General features: G+C 40.1%; 1 protein-coding gene across 2 annotated transcripts in view; it reads left to right on the forward strand.

The window, feature by feature from the left end:
• EXPH5 (exophilin 5) overlaps nt 1-17,485 on the forward strand; it is a 37,168-nt gene extending 19,683 nt beyond the window's left edge. The window contains exons 3-6 of one of the 2 annotated variants that reach the window (XM_057399710.1): nt 380-524; nt 6,030-6,078; nt 7,647-7,773; nt 9,660-17,485. In XM_057399710.1, coding sequence (XP_057255693.1) covers nt 380-524; nt 6,030-6,078; nt 7,647-7,773; nt 9,660-14,971 — 5,633 coding nt within the window. In that variant the 3' untranslated portion in view covers nt 14,972-17,485. Of the gene's footprint in view, nt 1-379; nt 525-1,568; nt 3,404-6,029; nt 6,079-7,646; nt 7,774-9,659 lie in introns of those variants that run through there. The other variant, XM_057399711.1, reaches the window with a different exon arrangement.
• The last annotated feature ends 557 nt before the right edge of the window (nt 17,486-18,042 follow it).

The raw sequence follows: 18,042 nt of genomic DNA on the forward strand, positions 1-18,042 counted from the left end.
TGAAAAGAAAGTGACTAATGATGGTGGGTGCCTCAATTTTCAAATGTCTAATTTGCTTGTATTTTAAAACAGTTCTGCTTTGCAAATGGTTGAGTGCTGATCACTTTGTGAAAGGCAGCCTCATCTATCTCACATGCATTGCCTAAAACCAATGATACTTTTTGAATCTTTAGACTTGTTTATCTTTCTCTTAATCTTCTAGTTAGTCATTACAAACCAGCATGTCACATAGTCTGTCCAAAATGTCAATAAAACTGGATTTGTCTGGCATAAAAGGTAAGCAAAGGAAAATTTTTTACAAAGCTATAGCTTTTAATGTATATTTTAACACTGCATTTGTGAGAACTTGAAACAAATAACATTTTTGTAATATTTTTAGATCATAAGGAACTAAAAATGCCATCCTGCACAAATCCTCAAGCACAAAAGAACACTTCAGCTTCCTTTCTGGGGTTCAGATCACCTTTTGCTTGGCTTTTCTCCTTTAGAAAATCAAGGAAAAACCAGAGTCAGAAGCAACCACGGTGAGCTATGATCAGAACATGCATTATTTCCAGCTTTAAAAAAGTCTAATAATTGTTTTGTATTTTGTTAGAAAACTTTGTTGAAATTATTTTTTCAGTCTCTTGCCTTTCACGTCACTGGAAAGACTGGGATTTTACTTGGTCATGTAATGAGAGATTATTTATTCTGTGTCAGAAGAATGAGGACTAAGTGGCAAATAATAGCTAAAGTCTTGTGATCAATATTTTACTCACGCTTTGCACAATCATAGCTTCATAAAATGGTTTGGTTTGGAAGGGACCTTAAAGATCATCTAGTTCCAGCCCCCCCTGCCATGGGCAGGGACACCTTCCACTAGACTAGATTGTTCAAAGCCCCATCCAACCTGGCCTTGAACACGTCTAGCCTCTTCCCTCCAGGGCTTTATCCCATGGTACTCTACCAAGCACATCCCTCAGGAGACCGAAGTCATCTCTCCTGAAGTTCAGGGTAGCAAGCTTGCTGTGCACCCTCCTCACTGTCCTAAGGATATTGAACTCCATCATTTCACAGGCACTGCAGCCAAGGCTGCCCTTGAGCTTCACATTCTCCACCAGCCCCTCCTTGTTGGTGAAAACAAGGTCCAGCACAGCACCTCTCCTCTTTGGGTCTTCTCTCACTTGGAGAAGGAAGTTATCATAGATGCATTCCAGGAACTTCCTGGATTGCTTACATCCTCTTTTGTTGTCCCTCCAGCAGATACCAGGCTGGTTGAAGTCCCTGATGAGGGCCAGGGATTATGAATGTGGGGCTGCTTCTATCTCCTATCTCGTGGAGCTCCATGTGCTCCAGCTGATCACTGACATAGCGGGCGACACCCCCTCCTCATCTACTCTTCCTGACCTTCCTGAAGAGCCTGTATCCTTCCATTCCAACACTCTAGTCATAGTAGCCACCCCACCACATCTCCATGATGCCAGTAAGATGATAGCCCTGCAGGCATGCACACATTTTAACTCCTCTTACTTATTCCCTATGCTACATGCATTTGCACAGAGGCATTTAAGCTGGGCCCCTGATGAAGCTGACTTACTAGCTGAAGTGGCTGGAATTCCTTTGTGCTGCTCTTCAAGTGCTCTCCTGCTGACCTGTGATCCCTTTCCAGGCTCTGGTCATCTCTTGCTGGTACTGGCATCAAACTGGTAGGAGTGGGATGGATTGAGGTTTCCCTGCACTGGCTTTAAGCATTTGAAAGCCTCAAGACTTAGCAGTGGCTGTATTCTATTTAATTCTCTCTCAAGAGGATAAGGTGTACTGTGTATGGAGATCTGGTGCCCTATGGCTGTGATACAACAGAAAAGTGTAGCTTTCCCAGGCCATGGCAGAGAGTAGTGGCCCCAGGCAGCTCTGCTGCATCAGTTCCCACCATTTCCAACCAAAGGCAGCCTAGAGGCAGGCCTGCAGCTTTGGCTGTAGCTGGACAAACAGGGTATATCTCCAGTGCTTTTGTCTTCCATGCTTCGTCAGGGCTTTGGTTTCAGCTGGGTTTGAACCAAAGATTGTCTCATATGCAGTGCCAGAGCTGCTGTTTGAAAAGCATCCCTCTTCCTTGCCATGACCATTAAAGCTGCTGTTCAGAAGGATGAGACTACACTCAGGCTACTTAGGCTGATTGTTTTCTCCTAACTTGTCCTGTATGTTCCTGTATGTCAGCGACACCTGAATGAAATATTTTTGTGTTCATCTTAGGGTAATGCTTGGGTCTGGCAATCACAGATAAAGGTGTATTGTGCAGTGCTATGAAATCTAAGTATGAAGCTGCAATATCTTTGGCACAAATAGCTGATTTTCACTCTGTGAGTCTCCAGTCCATGCCTGAGGCTCCTAGGTGGCATTATGCTAAGACAAGGAACAGCTTGTAATAAACAATGACAGGGAATGCAAGCCTCTAAAGATATTATGATGATTTTGATACATAGGTTTTGTAGCCAGCAGCTTGCCATTGTGGAGTGTTTGTATCAAAGCAGAAGGAGATTTAGGGAGAGGTTTGAATAGAGGCCATGAGGTTAGCTTTGTGGATGTTTACTGGTAACGATTCTCCTACATGGCATGGTAAGGCAAGGCAGGATAGGAAAAAGAAATGTGCAAAGTTGTAACACTGGTCCCTGCATGTCATCTGCTCCCTCCTCTTTCCTGTTCATGGTAATGCCCCTTATGCTGGGACATACCAACACTGGACCACAGCCCTCCCTGCAGAATAAAGGGACACTTGTCTAACTGAGAATCAGATTTCAAGGACATTGTATGCTGCTGCAAGGTGAGGTGGCCAGTGCAGAAGGGAAGGTCTTGGGTCTGCTGTGGAAGCTAAGCATCAAAATGATATCTTAAAATAAGAAGGAAGAAAAATTAACCATGCCTACTCATTGCATCAGCTTTTCTGATGTGTTTACCTGGCTTTTCCACAGAGAATTTACTGTATCTCCGCCTCAGATGCCTTTGATTTCTTACCAAGCACGGCTTGAAAAATAAACAAGTCAATCCTGACGTGTAACTGAGCTGATTGCTACATTTTCTAGTCACGCCTCTCTGTCGAAAACTTCCCCCACCCTCTTCTAGGTGTTGCCCCGGCATGTGGTTTGCTTTATGCATAGGCAAAGCACTGAAATAATCTGCCTCTCACCAGGTAGAGTTATTTTGGAGAGCTAGTGAAACACAATAGGAGGCAGCACTGTAAATCCTGTAAGTAAGCCCAACTGGCAGAAGCTTTGAAATAGTTAAATACTAGTGGCAGTTTAGAGGGTCCTTTCTGTACCGGAGAGACAGTTTCATCAGCTGCGGTGGTGTTTTGCTGTGAGAATAAGTTATGGAAGCTGCAGAAAAGAGCGTTCTTATGCGGAGACACGGAAGATGCTAATAAAAGGTTTGTAACTGTAGTCTGAAGGTAGTGAAATGTTTGCACACTTTTGGTTTAAATATTTTTGGGGTTCTTGAATTCATCCTTATTCTTTTCTAATACGTAAGCATGATTCATCCTGGAAAACAAATGCTGTTTAATTGTGTTTTCAGCATGTTTAAATCATGTGTTTGTTGCTTAGCTGGCTTCTTATGTAATACCGGTAAGAACAGTATAGAAGAAAACGGATTGCACTCTAACATAAGACAACCCTGACATGGTCTGGGGAGGACAGGTGCCTCAGTGAAAATACTAATTCACAGCAGATTTTAATTCTTAGATTTATAGTGTTGTTACCAGTAGTGATACTTGTAAGTAGAATTGTTGTTTACTTTTAACCTTCCATTCGGTTGTCATAAAAAAGGTACTTATTATATAAGTGAAAAAATATAAACTATAACTTCTTTTTTTCCATAGGGCGTAGTCTTTTTCTGATGGTGAATATTTCTGAACTTGAGAGCATTAATTTAACTTCTTTTCTGTTCATGAACGATAATGTTTACAGCTATGTGTGTGTGTGCATGTGTGTGCAAAATAATGTAAACATTGCTCAATACCCTTAATCAAAAACGAAACTGAATTACTTTTCCCTAAAATTATGCAATATTTCTCTCAAAGAAGCAAAACTTTAATTTTGAAATGCTGAAAAAAAACTTGAAATAATTCAGAAAAAATAACGAGGCAGCTTGAGAAGCGGAGGGATTGGCACAAGGAAAAGATTAAAATAACCTTGTCTGTGTAAGTTGGCAGGGAGGAAAATAAAGCAGGATGCAGTGACCAGTTATTTCTGAACAGTGACAACAAAGAGGTGGAGGAATTTAGGATAGTGGCAGAGGTGCAAATGAAAATTTAATTTTTGCCCAGACTATCAGAAGACATTTCTAACTAACATGTCTACTTTGTGTAGCTTCATTGCAAGGAGCAATTAACACAACAAGCACGGCATCAAGTGGGAAGAACTGCAGAGCAGCTTTGCGCAGTAAAGCTGGAGTAGAAAGCTTCTAACAAAGCTTTACACATTTTTGTTACACATATAATTAAAAATAAGGTAACTTGTTAAGCCACAGAATTATCTTGAACTTGGTTTGCAGGAAATCATTGTGAAAACTCTGAAACATGAGTTTCCATCTTAATTTGTTGTAGAAGCATTAAAACATATTCAGCAGTATTTTATTTTAAAGGAAGAGCTATACATATGTCTCTGAGTCCCAGTTCTGTAAACTTAATTCACAGGGAGTGGTAACCCACTGAATATAGCACCATGAACTGTTCATATTCAGTGCTACAAGGTAAAATGAAGAATTTCAGATTCAGATTGTCTGGCCCGATCCTAAGCCCACTGAGGTCAACAGGCTTGTTTCCTTTGGTTTCAGTTGGACCCCATGTCAGAGAGGAATCCTGGTTTTACAGTTCACAATTGCAGAAGTAAAAACAAATTGCACCTTTCAACTGTTCTTCCCTGCCTGCAAGCACATTGCAAACAAATGACAAAGCACTACAGGAGGAAAGGCTGGGCCACAAAGAACCTGCCAACAAGCTGGTTTATACTTGCTGTTGAAGCACAATAAAGGAGTCTTAACTGAGCACAAGAAAGTTTTAAGAGCCGAAGAACAAGGTCATTCAAACAGACTTTGAGACAAACAGGACTGAGCAGAACTGTCTTTCTTCACTTTCTCTCAAGAACTAACTTCCTGGGAAAAAACAGTTTCTGAGACCAGGAAGAGTAGGCGATAAACACAAGCCGAGCAACATTTCCTTCAGGGCTTTTGAAGGGCCTGGGTTTGCTTAGTTGTAAAATAAGCAGCTGCAGACTGGAATAGACTCAGTTCAGAAGCAAGAAGTCCTGTTCTTGCTTCTTTAGTTTATTTTGTATTTGTATGTCTGCAGGTCACCCTGTAGAACAGAATACCTTTTATGTTCAGTAGTTCTCATCTTGTTCTAACCACGACATTACTCACAGACTCTCTAGCCAGGTCTCTGCCAAACCCGTTGCAGTTCTGGATAGCTTAGAAAAGCTGACCGGTCCTCCACCTTGTGTTACAAATTGGTAAATAAAGGCTGTTTTGAGTGAGTATAAGTTCCAAAGTTCACACTGAAAAGAGCCTGCTGTCTGTCTCTCCTCCTTTGAAGGGGCAGAGCACAGCTCTGCATCCGAGCATGGTGAAATGGAAGAGAAAAGCAATAGAATTGCAGATGCACCCCCCCTTACAGATTTAGAAGTAGCCAAAGCTAACTTTGTAGTACCTACTAAATTATTGTTTTTTGGAAAGAGAAGTAATAACGTCTTATCATAAAGCTGCATTGAAACAATTACTTTATGCATGCTGCAGACATTGAGATATCAGTAGGCTGAGTTCACTCTTGGCTGTGCAGCTGCAACATTTGCAAGCTGACAAGGCCAAACTGAATGGTACATTTCCCCTGCATTTTACTGTTAGCAGGATTTTTCTGAGGGGGGAAGGATGGTTTCTTCATAGAGGAGTCTTTTTTTCAGGTGCTTCTCAATAGTTGTTAAACTGCTGGATATTTGCTACCTAGTAAAATTACATTATGTTCCTTTTCAAACCCAACATGTAAATCCTTCTGCCTATAGATGTGACAGTTCTGCTAGCCCATCTTTGAAAGTGGAAGAAATGGCAACGGTAAGTAGCTTATCAACTTTATTGTTAGCAATGTTTAAACCACAGATTTTCCAAACCCTAGTCCCCTTTGTTTCGGCTGTTGATATAACACCTGTTTAAACAGTATTCTTGCAATTCTTGTTTTAAACTGAGTAAAGTGTCTGTGTTGTGAACCTGTTGAATGGAGTAGAATGACCTTGCTCTGTTAACTGTACAAATGCAAAGCTTTCCTAGGTAAGCCCTAAGTCTAGCTCTGATCACATTTCAGTTCTTTCTTAATGACCGAATAATTGCATGGATAGTTTCCTAGGCCAAAACCCTCACATATTTTGGCAACTGTAACCAACCTGCAAATAGGTCCAAACTCACACTGAATAAATAATCTAGAGTATTTACTCTGTTTCTTTTCATTTGTGCAAGGGTGAAAAAGTAGCTGACTCAGGCAGGCAATAAGATAAGAGCCTCTCCTGCAACATTTCCATGAGCAGAATTACTGTGTAGATATAAATTTTGACAGTAGGAAATTATTTTTGGCTGAATGTTCCATTTTATAATCACAAGCTCAATTTAAGGGTGAAAAAAACAGATTTATTTCTGATGTAATTTAAGTGCATGCTGTTGAAATAAACAGATTTCCTCCAAGGATGATATTTGTTAGTTTAATTACTTTATTACCCTGTATTACTAAGGTGTCTTTCCTCCTCTTCAATTGTATGGTATAACCACAGAGGGGACTAAGAAGGTATACAGTATATAATCAAACGTATGGAGGAGGTAAATTGGCCACCTCCCTTCTCTCATATTTCAAAACCAAAGGGATAATCTATATTAATATATGACTGAACAAAGATCTTATCAGAGAATCATGCCTATTATATAAATAGACTGTCATAGCTAGACAAGTAAAATATTATGGATATTGAGAACTGAAAAGTAGTAAGGGGTTTTATTTAAAAAAGGAGGAAGAGTCTCAGCTAAAATATATCAGCAGTTCAGCAATTGTCTGCACTTTTACCATCTGAGACTGTGAGCTGAGAGAAATACAGATGGCACAGGAACCTCTCCATCTTAACATGTAAACTAAACTCAGATGGGGAATAGGATGACATTTTTCCTGCTACTAAGGTAATTTATCACAGCCCCCTAAAGTGCTGCCTTGCAATGCAAAAATAGACTGTGGTTTTAAATTATTAAATCTCTGTTGGGAGGTGAGTGTGCGAACTTTAAAATGTGCTGGTTAAGAAATGGGTGATTAGGAAAAACTGAATTAAAAGATACAGTGCAGTAAGGATGCACATGGTGAAAATAAGCGAACTATGCCCCTTACTATTTAAGGTCATTATAATTCATGTATTGAAAACATGCTACAGAGGACAAAATGAGCCAATCTCCTAATTACATATGTAAATGTCTCTAAAATGCATGGAACTTTACAATCCTCAGTGCTGTATTATAATAATACTACATTTAATGGACCCACAGAGAATTTACTGACTCTGACTTGTAACACAATTTGTGATGTGACATGTGAAACATGATCCGAACTCACATGTAGAACTAAAATCATGTTGCCTTACAATTTCTAACAGGCTGAAATGTGCAATTCCCCAATGGCAACTGAAATAGATGGTCATACTTTTGATGCAAATCAAAATGAAATGATGGAGAAAAGTACACAGGAATGGAGTGAACAGCTAGAGAAGGAGTTTTTCAATGGTAAGTGTGTGTCCTTACTTTGTTCTGATATTGTTGTTACCAGAAGTGACTGTGATGGTTGGTCTCAGAGCATTCTCTGTAAACTCATAGATTAAAGATACGGCTATTACTTTGTACAATAGTGGCTATTTTGATGGCTTCATCAGACAGCATAATGTCTACTGTATTGTATTGTGTGTTGTGTACAGTGTATTGTGACACTTCAGAATATGTCACTGGTCACTCTTAGAGTGTATTTCATCTCATACTGATGCAGTTCAGAAGAATCACAACTTAAGAGCATACATTTCTCTGCTGATTCTGACAGGAGCCCATATTGCTTCCTTTAGATGCAGACATAGAATTATGTAAGAATGTCATCCCAGTTTCCTTCATGCATAGTTTTGATAATGGTGAATTACAGGGCCTGGTTTTGTGAATTGTAAAGCCTCAAACCACAGAAGCAAAAAGTACTGTGGCATTCAAGTTAGCTTTCTGGGAGCCCTTATAGAATCACACAGAAGTTGTTAGTTCTTTTTTGTCTTCTCACTGCTGGGAAGCAAGGCAAGATCAGACTCAGCCTATGGGAGTACTGAGGTGTTCTTCCGTAAACTCTTTCAGATCTGTGCAAACAAATGTTCATTAATACTACTTTCTACCACTCAAAATTACAAGAAATCAGAGGTTGAAAGCATGATTGAGAAGCAGTGGGTGAGTTGGCAATGCTGGAAGTGGAGAGCACTGCAGGGTGAACCACTGCAGTGGTTCTTCTGAAACACACACATGTCACTGCTTTTGGGTGTCACTCATGTGCACACTTGTCCACTGACAGACTAAACCTGTACATAGCTTGGCTGATGTCCTCCAAACAGAAGACTCAGAAACAGATCATCTTTTTTTGTTGTTCTAAGCTGACTCTCTCAAGAGTCTTCTCTCTTCTGTGCTAAAGAGAAACTTAGAAAAAAGCTAAATTTTACTACTTTCATATCACCTTTTATTCCAACTATACATACCTGGCAGTGCTTTCTTAATGATTCTGTACTATTAGCACAGATCTGTAATGACTGATCAGTCAGTCTTTTTTATTTATATGAATTAGGAAATGCTGTAGCAAAGCAGCCATGTCCATTTGTGGTTATATTTTACATATGCTATTTTCAAAATACGAAAGAATACAACTAGTGAAGGCATAATAGTTGTTGCCGATAAAATACTTTAAATACATTGCTGTCAGTCTTATGAGTGAACATCTTGGTTAATTGAGCTGTATAGTGTTTAATTCCAGTTCATGAGACAAATTACGGGTTCCTAACTATTTAATTACACTTTTATATCCAAAAAATGCCATTTTTCAGTGCTCATTTTAAAGTAATAATCTACAGTTTAGCGGAGAACTTCTTTTCTGAATGAGACAGTGAACATGCCAGGCAACTGAATATGTTTGTTTGCTGGTTTTCAGGATTCTGTGTTTTCTTACAGTTGCATCATAACTGTGCTTTATGAACACACATAAAGGTCCGTGTCTCCCTAGTGAATTCTCTTCAGTGATTTTTTGCTTACAAACTAGATTTGGAAAGTTTACACACACACGTGTAGTGCATGAGTAAGAAGTCAGACTTCAATTTGTTTTGTTTTCTTTTAAATAGCATAAAGACTAACATTTACATAAAGAGCAGCTTTAAGATCAGTCACAGAGCAGCACATTTTTTTCCTTGCAGTCATAATGGGTGACTGCTGACAGGTCCTGTGGAGGAAAAATGTGTGGTTTGGGGAGGGTTTTCAAAGCTGAGAAGCTGATTCTTTTAAACTTAGTTCTGATTATTAATTGTAGTGTATGAAACTTGTAAACTTAAATAGTCAGAAGATTATTAAACAAAACCAAACACTTTTTTTTTTTCCCTGTACAGTTCTCAATGATCTGGATGACCAGCTGGCCCAGGAACAAGCCCAAGACCCATTGGACAGGACAGTTTCTACTAGCAGTGCATCAAATGTCCAATACAGTAGTGCATTACCTACCCTAAAGAGGCAGACTGCTAGTAGGAGGCAATGCAGAAATGACTGGAGTGACATGCCTAGCACATATTTCCCAGATGGACTGAGAACAGTAAGAGCCAAAGATGAACACAAGATTTTCATCAGACCAAGGAAATTACATAGTGCATATATAAACTGGCACCAGACAGCCTTTCAAGATGACTACAGATACAGTGACCCAGTTGATGGAAATCCTCCTCTACTAAGCAGCAGGCTGCCTTCTGTTTCTTTTGGACGTTCTTCAGAAGGTAGCTTATATCCTCCTTCCGTAACTCACAACAGTGGATTTAGGCACAAGAGTTGTATGAACAGGGATACAGCTGGCAGAAGTTACTCTGTATGTTCCCTTCGGAGATGTCTATCATCAGTATCTTCTGACCAGCTGTCAGGATGTAGTTTACATCCATTGGCAAGAGAGACCAAGAATGGCTTTGTACCAAGATTTGGTCGACAGAACCCAAAGAGAATTCCTCTGTCTTCTATTGTATGGAACAACACACCAGACTCCCCTGAACAAACACCAACCCAAGAAAAGATGTTTAGAACCCAGTCACTGATGGAGTTTCATGCTACAGACCCTGGTAGATATTCCAGCACTTTACAAGAAACCAAGAAATACGGATGCTACCACACAAAACACCACTACAGAAGATCTGTTTCAAGCAGTAATTGCTTTAGTAGAGTTAGTTGCCCTGACAAAGCTACTTCTCCATTGCCCTTTGATAACTGGGAAAATTATCCATTATACAAATCAGAAAACAATCTCTCTAGATCCTACTATAGAGACACTTCTTCTCACGGCATGTTGTATGCAAACCAAAAAAATTCTCCTTATGGAAAAAGAGACTGCTATCCTTCTTGGACTGATATTCCTCAGTACTACAGTGATGAAGCATTTCTTTCCCCTGATGTCAGCTTCGAAGCGATGATGGCCAACTTAAATGAGCAGCAGTGGACACATACAAAGAATGCCAAGTTTGGTTCACAGCGCCTGCAGAATGATTTTCACATGTATTCTCCAGAAAATCTGAATATCAGAAGGATAACAAGAAGTGCAAGTAGAACTTTTTCAGAATTTACTGAGGGCTGTCAGCCTTGCCTAAGTTGTAACTCTTCAGTTTCTTCATGTAGTACCACAACTGATGAATCAGTCTTTCCTGATTTGAAGGATCAAACAAAACCTATTGGACTGAACAGGAATTCAGTTGACATTACACTAAGAAGCACTAAAGCAGACTTTACACAACTAGAAAAGGTTGAAGGTATGGAACTGCCAGATGAAAACATGCCACTACAGTCAGTTTCTCAACAAGTACATACAAACTACATCAACAACCAGAGTTTTCCCTCTAACAGCCCTGCTTCTGCCACGTTACAGAGTGATACATCTCTCTTTAACACAATGAGATCAAAGAGACAAACCCAAGTCACTGCCAGAGGAGATATTGCAAAAATATGTATGTCAAACTGTGACAAAAGAAATGTACAAATGAAGGGAAAGGACTGCCCATCCAGCAGTGTGTTCAGACAACCTGCCTGTATTTTAATGGCTAATGAGAGCAGAAAGGAACCTTTTCTTCCAAGTCAGAAAGACCGGGAACATAATCTGCACTATGCAGCAAAAAGAGAGAGCATCAAACAGGATAATCGGAGTACAGCAGACATTAACCAAGCTACTCCAAAGAGACGCTCCTCACTGCTGAATGTTGCTTCTGCTCCATCCACTGAAAAATTAGCAAACTGTCAAGGCATGTTGTCCTGTCCTCCTGAATGTTCATCTAGCTCCTCACAAAGCTCTCCACATACACTTTCTCATAAAGACAATTCTAAATGTTTGGGAGCACTAACTAGCTCTTCAGTAAATGGCACAGTTACTGAATCTCAAGCAGAAGGTGGAAAACCAGCCCAAGTGAGCAGAATATGCGTTACTGAAAAGATTGCACAGAAAACGCTGCAAAATACAGGCACTTTAGTTACTAAGGACTGTAATGGACAATTCACTACCAGTTCTTTACAAAATGGTAATTCTGGAAATACTTATATGCACAGCTTTGATGGAGACACCAAGACCTCTGATCATAGTTTAAGTTATTTTTGCCTTGAAAAAGAAAGTGGAAAACTAAGGAGTAATTCACCTTGTACTGAAAGGTTTCGCAAGAAAGACAGCTTGCTGAGACACACAAGTAGCTGCAGCATTACTGGCTCCCCTAGAAGAAACAGCCTCAAATCTCCTGACCCACTTGTTATTTATTACACTTTACCCAGAAAATCAGCTAGCATTGCTGGTAGTATTATGTCAGATACACCCATCTCTTTACCTAGAGAAAGCAGAACAACATACAATTTAAGGTCTGAAATTCCACGTAGAGCTGATGCCTTTCATTTTAATCAAAGAGATGTATCTTGTTTAGACTCAAAACATTCCTTTTTAACATCAGCATCATTAAATGCTGTTACAAATAACAAAGAAAAAGGTTACCCCAGTCCTTTAACCAAAAGTCCTAATGATTCAGTAAGTAGTAACACATCAGTTGAACTGACAGATAGATGTAAACATCTCAGCAGAAGAGAATCCTCTGTGTTTTCAGATTGTAGTGACAGGGGAAATCTTTTGCAGAAATACAAAACTACAAGCACATTTACAGTTTGTGTGGATGAAGATCATGTCAAGTATCATGAACTGGTTTCGATTTATTACACGTTACCACGGAGGCATTCAAGAACATTTTGTAACCTCTTTAGAGATAATCCAGAAGATGCAGATTTACCTTGTCCCAAAGAAAATGCTCATTCACCAAGAATGCAAAACAAGAAAAATGAAGGTCATGTGAGTTTAGCAAATATTTTTTCCTTCAGTGCTGTGGGAAAAGAGGTGCCTTCATATTCTTCTGACCAAGTATCTTCAGCTCTGGTCACACCTCAGAATTTAGGAGCTGTTGTTGATAGTGAGGAAGAGAATTCCCACTTATCTCCTAGCTCTGAGAAGATATGTACTTTGATGAGTACAGGACATAACAGGAAAGATAGTTCAGCAGATACTTCATTAGCAGAAAATGACATGGTGACACAATCCACTGCAATAGTGGTTAAGTCAGGTAAGGCCATTTCTGATGCTTCAAGCAGCCAAAATACAGAAACATGTCTAAAAGAAAAGAAGGAAATTTTACAGACAGCCCCACCACTAACGTCCACTTTATCAACCCCTGCCAAGCCAGGCAGGCATTTAGAGAATCCTTTGTATTCTACTTCAAAAAATAGAAATATAATACAGAAGGGAAACTCTGAAAACTGCTCTCAGGCCCCTAAAGTGAACACCAATAAAACTCTGAACAGTTTACTCCTCCATTCAGGAGAGAAAAGTTCCCCTGGAAGGAGCAGTAACACAGAGCGTGCTGATGTGCCACTTCCTCCTGCAGAAGACAAGTACAGGGATAGCACTGAAGTCAAACACAGAGTAAATTTCCGACACCAAGCCAGCCCTCTGTATAATAATAAACATAGTGGACTACAATTAAGGGCTGACAGTTCAAGAAAAAATGCAAATGATTTAAAGTCTTGTAGCAAAGTGCTTTCAGGGTCTCAGGGCAAAGCATCTGAGGTAAGCACAGCTCCCAGTGCTGATCCATCACTTCAGCTTGACAAAGTGGTTAGCACAGACACAGATGAAGTAAAGAATTCAAAGATTAAAAAAGAGCAAAGCTCACAGGGTGTTCGGATGGGTAAAGATTATAGTGGTTTGCAAGAATCAGAAAGGCACAGTGAAGGCAGCCTGAACATGACCTGTAAAGATAAAGTCCTCAGGATAACACAAGATCAGAAGATAACACAGAGTGCAGAAGATGAGAACAAGCTTCTCTCTGACTGCACAAGAGACAAAGTCAAAGATATAGAAAAAAGGAAAAACAGACCTTCAATTAAAAATAAATTGGCCGCTGTTTACAAAACAAGTCGAAAATTTTCAAGTAAAAACTTACCTCCCAAACCGCACATAAGTAACATCTTTTCACAGAATGATGGAAGTGCCTCTTCTTTAGAGGCCAACATGTCCCTTGACTCATTGATTCCAGCGGATTCCCATCAGCAATTCCTGCAGTCGAACAACAAAAATCAGAATCACAGTCTGGACTCTGATAAGAATATGCCAAAGCCAAGAATAGCTGAGAATAAGAAGACTGAAGTTCAGAATGATCCTTCTTTGCATGTTAGTAACGCCAAATGGAGGTCTTTTACAAGCTCATACACCCAGAAGGAAGCCATCAGTCCCAAAAAAACTACAGTGAAAGTAGAAAATAGGCCAAGTCTTACAACCCTCTTTCCAGATAAAGCAGTAACCACAAGAAATAAGAATTCCCAAACACTTGATCTCAGGTTAGAAAGCAAAAGCCAGCCCGTTTCTCCCAGTGCTACTACATCAGGTGCTCTGGATGATGAGAAAAGAAGAGCTAGCAGTCATGCCTGCAGTCCTCCTTTGCTGCTCTTAACTGACAAAAATTCAAACACCTATGTAAATAGTTGCTTGCAGGCAGACACATATCCAGAGCAAAACTTGACTTCCCAGACAGTGCTTGGTCAGTGCCAAAACACCTCTCAGCCTGCTAGCTTAAAAAATGCTAACTTGCACAGCTCTCAGTTGCACAAGAGTCACGCCAAAAGTCAGCGTGAGCGTCACCTCTCTGAGAGTATTTGTGCTCCCGATTCCCATGCGACCTTTGCCTCAGGAAGCAATATTCTACCAAAAGAGGGCATACATGGGAAGAGATTTAAATCTTACTCAGAGTTGTTGTCTTGTGACGAAAATGAAAACTGGGCATCAGATGATGAGAAAAGTTACAGCACTAGAAATCTGATGTATCCTTCTGTTGAATTTGGTATATTTGGCAAAGAACAACAGTTGGCTTTCCTGGAAAATATCAAGAGGTCACTCACAGAAGGGCGATTATGGAGACCTTGTCTTCTTAATAACCCTGGTGCTCTCAGAGATGGAGAGACCCCTTCTATAAACCGGGCTGAGCTTCTGAGCTCAAGTTCTGCTGGGAGCAAAATGTCATCAACTGCTTCTTCCCCCCGAGAACCGACTGATATCTATCAGGAAGACCCAGCAGCTTATTCAGACTCAGACAGTGATACCACCACTGATGATGAGTACTACCTAGATGAGGTAGATAAGGAATCTGAGCTGTGAAGGGCCCATGGTACTAAGATGGCACAATAGCTCAGTGGTTTCTGGGCAGGCAAAAACATGTAAAATACTTCGAGCCAGTTCTTGTGCTGCTATAAATTGGTACAACTTCATTAGTTTTGAAGAAGTTAGTATGTTACGTTAGCTGAGCATCTGACTTTTGTATTAAATATGTGGCTTCACCATTGTTGTTTCTCTAGCGGGGAAAAAGAATGTTAAAAAATCCCTTCCCAAAATAATAGAAGGTAAACAACTGTGGAGCTTTGAGCAGTGTAACTCTAGAGATGGCTTTCCTCTGAGTCAGCAAGCAGTGGTGTAGGCTCCTGCCAGCAAAGCAGTGCTGGAATGGATAAATTCTAGCTTGAGCTACTTTTTCTTACAGGACTTAACAGAAAACCAAGAGGCTACTTTGGTGAAATTACTGTTTCCCTGTTTTTCCTCATTTACCAGATCAAGAATGATAATGCCAATCCATCCCACCCAACAAATTCCCCTGCAGAACAAAACCTGTTCCATTTTCACAGCATATTCTCTATGCATGTTCTTTTTCTGCGTTCCTGGGAAGCACAGCAGCAATGTCCCTGGTGGCTTTTGTTCTGACGTGCAGATGAGGCAGATTCCACACCAAAATTTTTCTCCACAGCATTGCCAGAGCAGTGAGCCATATGAGTTACAGAACTGTTGCTAGTGCATAGGAAGCAGCTCAGTAAAGGGCACAGCACTGCAAAACCCACCAGAATTCCTAAGGATGTTAAGAAACACAGCTGAGCATGGAAATCTGCTTTTCAGACATGAGAGATTCCTAATGGCACAGCTTTGGTTACGGCTGAAATGAACAGCCAAGATTCCTGCCTTTGATTTAGGAACGGATGCGTTTGGGTTAATAATCCAACACTTTAAACCATGCAAAATGTAAAAAGGTTTGCCCTATTTATTTCCTATATAAGCTTCATGGGTTGAATCCTAAGCTGTCCTAGTAGTGGGGAGACAACCATAACCAACACATCTTGCAATATCCCCAAGTTCTCTTCTGCTCAGCTGGGCTCCTTCAGGGCGGCGCCACCTGAACTGGGTCACGACAGGCTGGCAGGTTTTTACACATGAATAAGAGTAGCGAGAAATGCTCTTTGCCTTTTGCTAAACTACCATCTCTTTTCAGTACTTTTCAACCACTCCTGCCGTCACCACAGTACTTCTATCCTTCAAACTGAACATCTGTAAGCATTTTCCAGTGGCTATTCTTTGGCCACACTAATAATGTAGCTCAGTAGCCAAAACTCATCTCTGGCCATTAGATTTCTAACTAAGCTTTGATCTTTTTGTTATGCAAAATCAAAGTGGCTCTCTGAGCCAGAAGATAGTATTTTTAAGTAATTACACATTCACTTCTATTTTATTTCTAATTTCACATATGGTCTAAAATGGTGACCCATATTTTTTTATATGCTTTTTAATTCAATAAAATTTCTGTAGAACATAATTGTATTTTTGTAAATTGAAGGACAGAATGCTGGTATTCTAAAATAATATATTTTACACAAAACAAGCAATGCTTGTATCACTGACTGCTCCACAAGAAACTAAATGATGAAAATATTATGGTGGGTAACTGGTATCCTTATTTTTTTTATACTGTAAACTTCGTTAAAGAAGTGGGTCTATAGTTCATATCTGTACCAATATGTAAGTATCTTTATACTGGGGTAATTTGTCTGTTGTTGCACATAAAAGGACTAATATAAACTATGTATTTATAGTCAGAATTGATCTCTATGACGTGCCTGTTCTGTAAGGATATAAGCTGGAAGGAAATTTCAGTTTGTAAAACATGGTATGCTAACGAGAAATGTCTTTCTGTAAGCAACTCTAGTCTGTACATACAGGATTCTATAGAGTAAGACAATAAAACCAGCTGAATATCAGTGAGGAATATGTGCTGCTGTACGTTTCTGCAAAATACATTAGTCCAAACCCTGGGAACAGCGGCCTACATAAGGTAAAGAATAATAAAATAAATGTTTATGGGCAATAACTGGTCAGACACCTTTTCCTGACTACAAGGGGACAGTTTAGAACATTTTTACTTGGAAATATTTTCTACCTGTTCAACAGAAGTTGGATTAAGTTCTCACCTTGTTGGCATACTTTTTTTTTTTTCATTTGCTATGCAATCTATGCTATGTAAGTACAGCGAATCAGGTGCCTTGATTTAATGGAAGTAAGTAAAAATTGCTTTTGGGCATATATCAGTTGTGAAGGCTGCAGCCCTTTGAAGATCTGTAAAGTAATATTTACACCGAATAATGGTATTCTGTAAAACAGTCATTTGTGTGAAAACACAGAGGAAAATACCCTTTGAATAGCAACCAGCTCCATTCCGTTCATCAGAGCTGGGTTTTGACTCGTTCACTCTTCCAAGCTTTTTCCTTGGCAAAAGTATATTCTATAAATGTTCATAATTTATAGGAGTTTCATATTTAAAAGTCTTTAAAATAAATTCCGCATTCAAATGAAAAATGTATCGGTACTGTGTGTATTTTTCACTTGCTGGACATGCCACAGACTTCAAGGGGGGCACCAGCCTGGCTCCATTGTGCACTTGCATGGCACAGGCCTGCCTCATGCAGGGGGAGGATGTGCTGCCTTAGCCAGGTGCATACTGCTGCCTTCTGCTGTCCTGCCAGCTGAGGAGTCCCCAGAACACCAGTACTATCAGTGGCTGTATCTTTACAGTAGACATATAAACCAGCCATATGCCTACAACTTGCCTCGAGGAGCTGATACTCCATGTAGGGGCCAAAGGTAGCAGTTGATGAGCAGGTTTACAAGGTGGTGAGCTCCACGTGAAGATCACTTTAGCTGGAATTAGGCCTGAGTGGAGCCTGGCCGCCACGTGCAGCATGGTGACAGGGTGTGAGACTCACCACTGCCTTTCAACCTTAATTACTACAGCCAGTGAATGTGGCACCCGAGTTCAGTGACGCAGTCCCTCAGCCTGGTTTCAGAAGGAAACATGGTTTGTGAGCTGAGGCAGTGTTTCTGTCTGGATCTCTGATCACCTACTAGGTGTCCCC

This window comes from Pezoporus wallicus, unplaced genomic scaffold (genome assembly GCF_028554395.1).
Source record: "Pezoporus wallicus isolate ANWC-B61680 ecotype Strahan unplaced genomic scaffold, APGP_CSIRO_Pwel_v1 scaffold_6446, whole genome shotgun sequence".
In the NCBI taxonomy this organism is placed as follows: Eukaryota; Metazoa; Chordata; class Aves; order Psittaciformes; family Psittacidae; genus Pezoporus; species Pezoporus wallicus.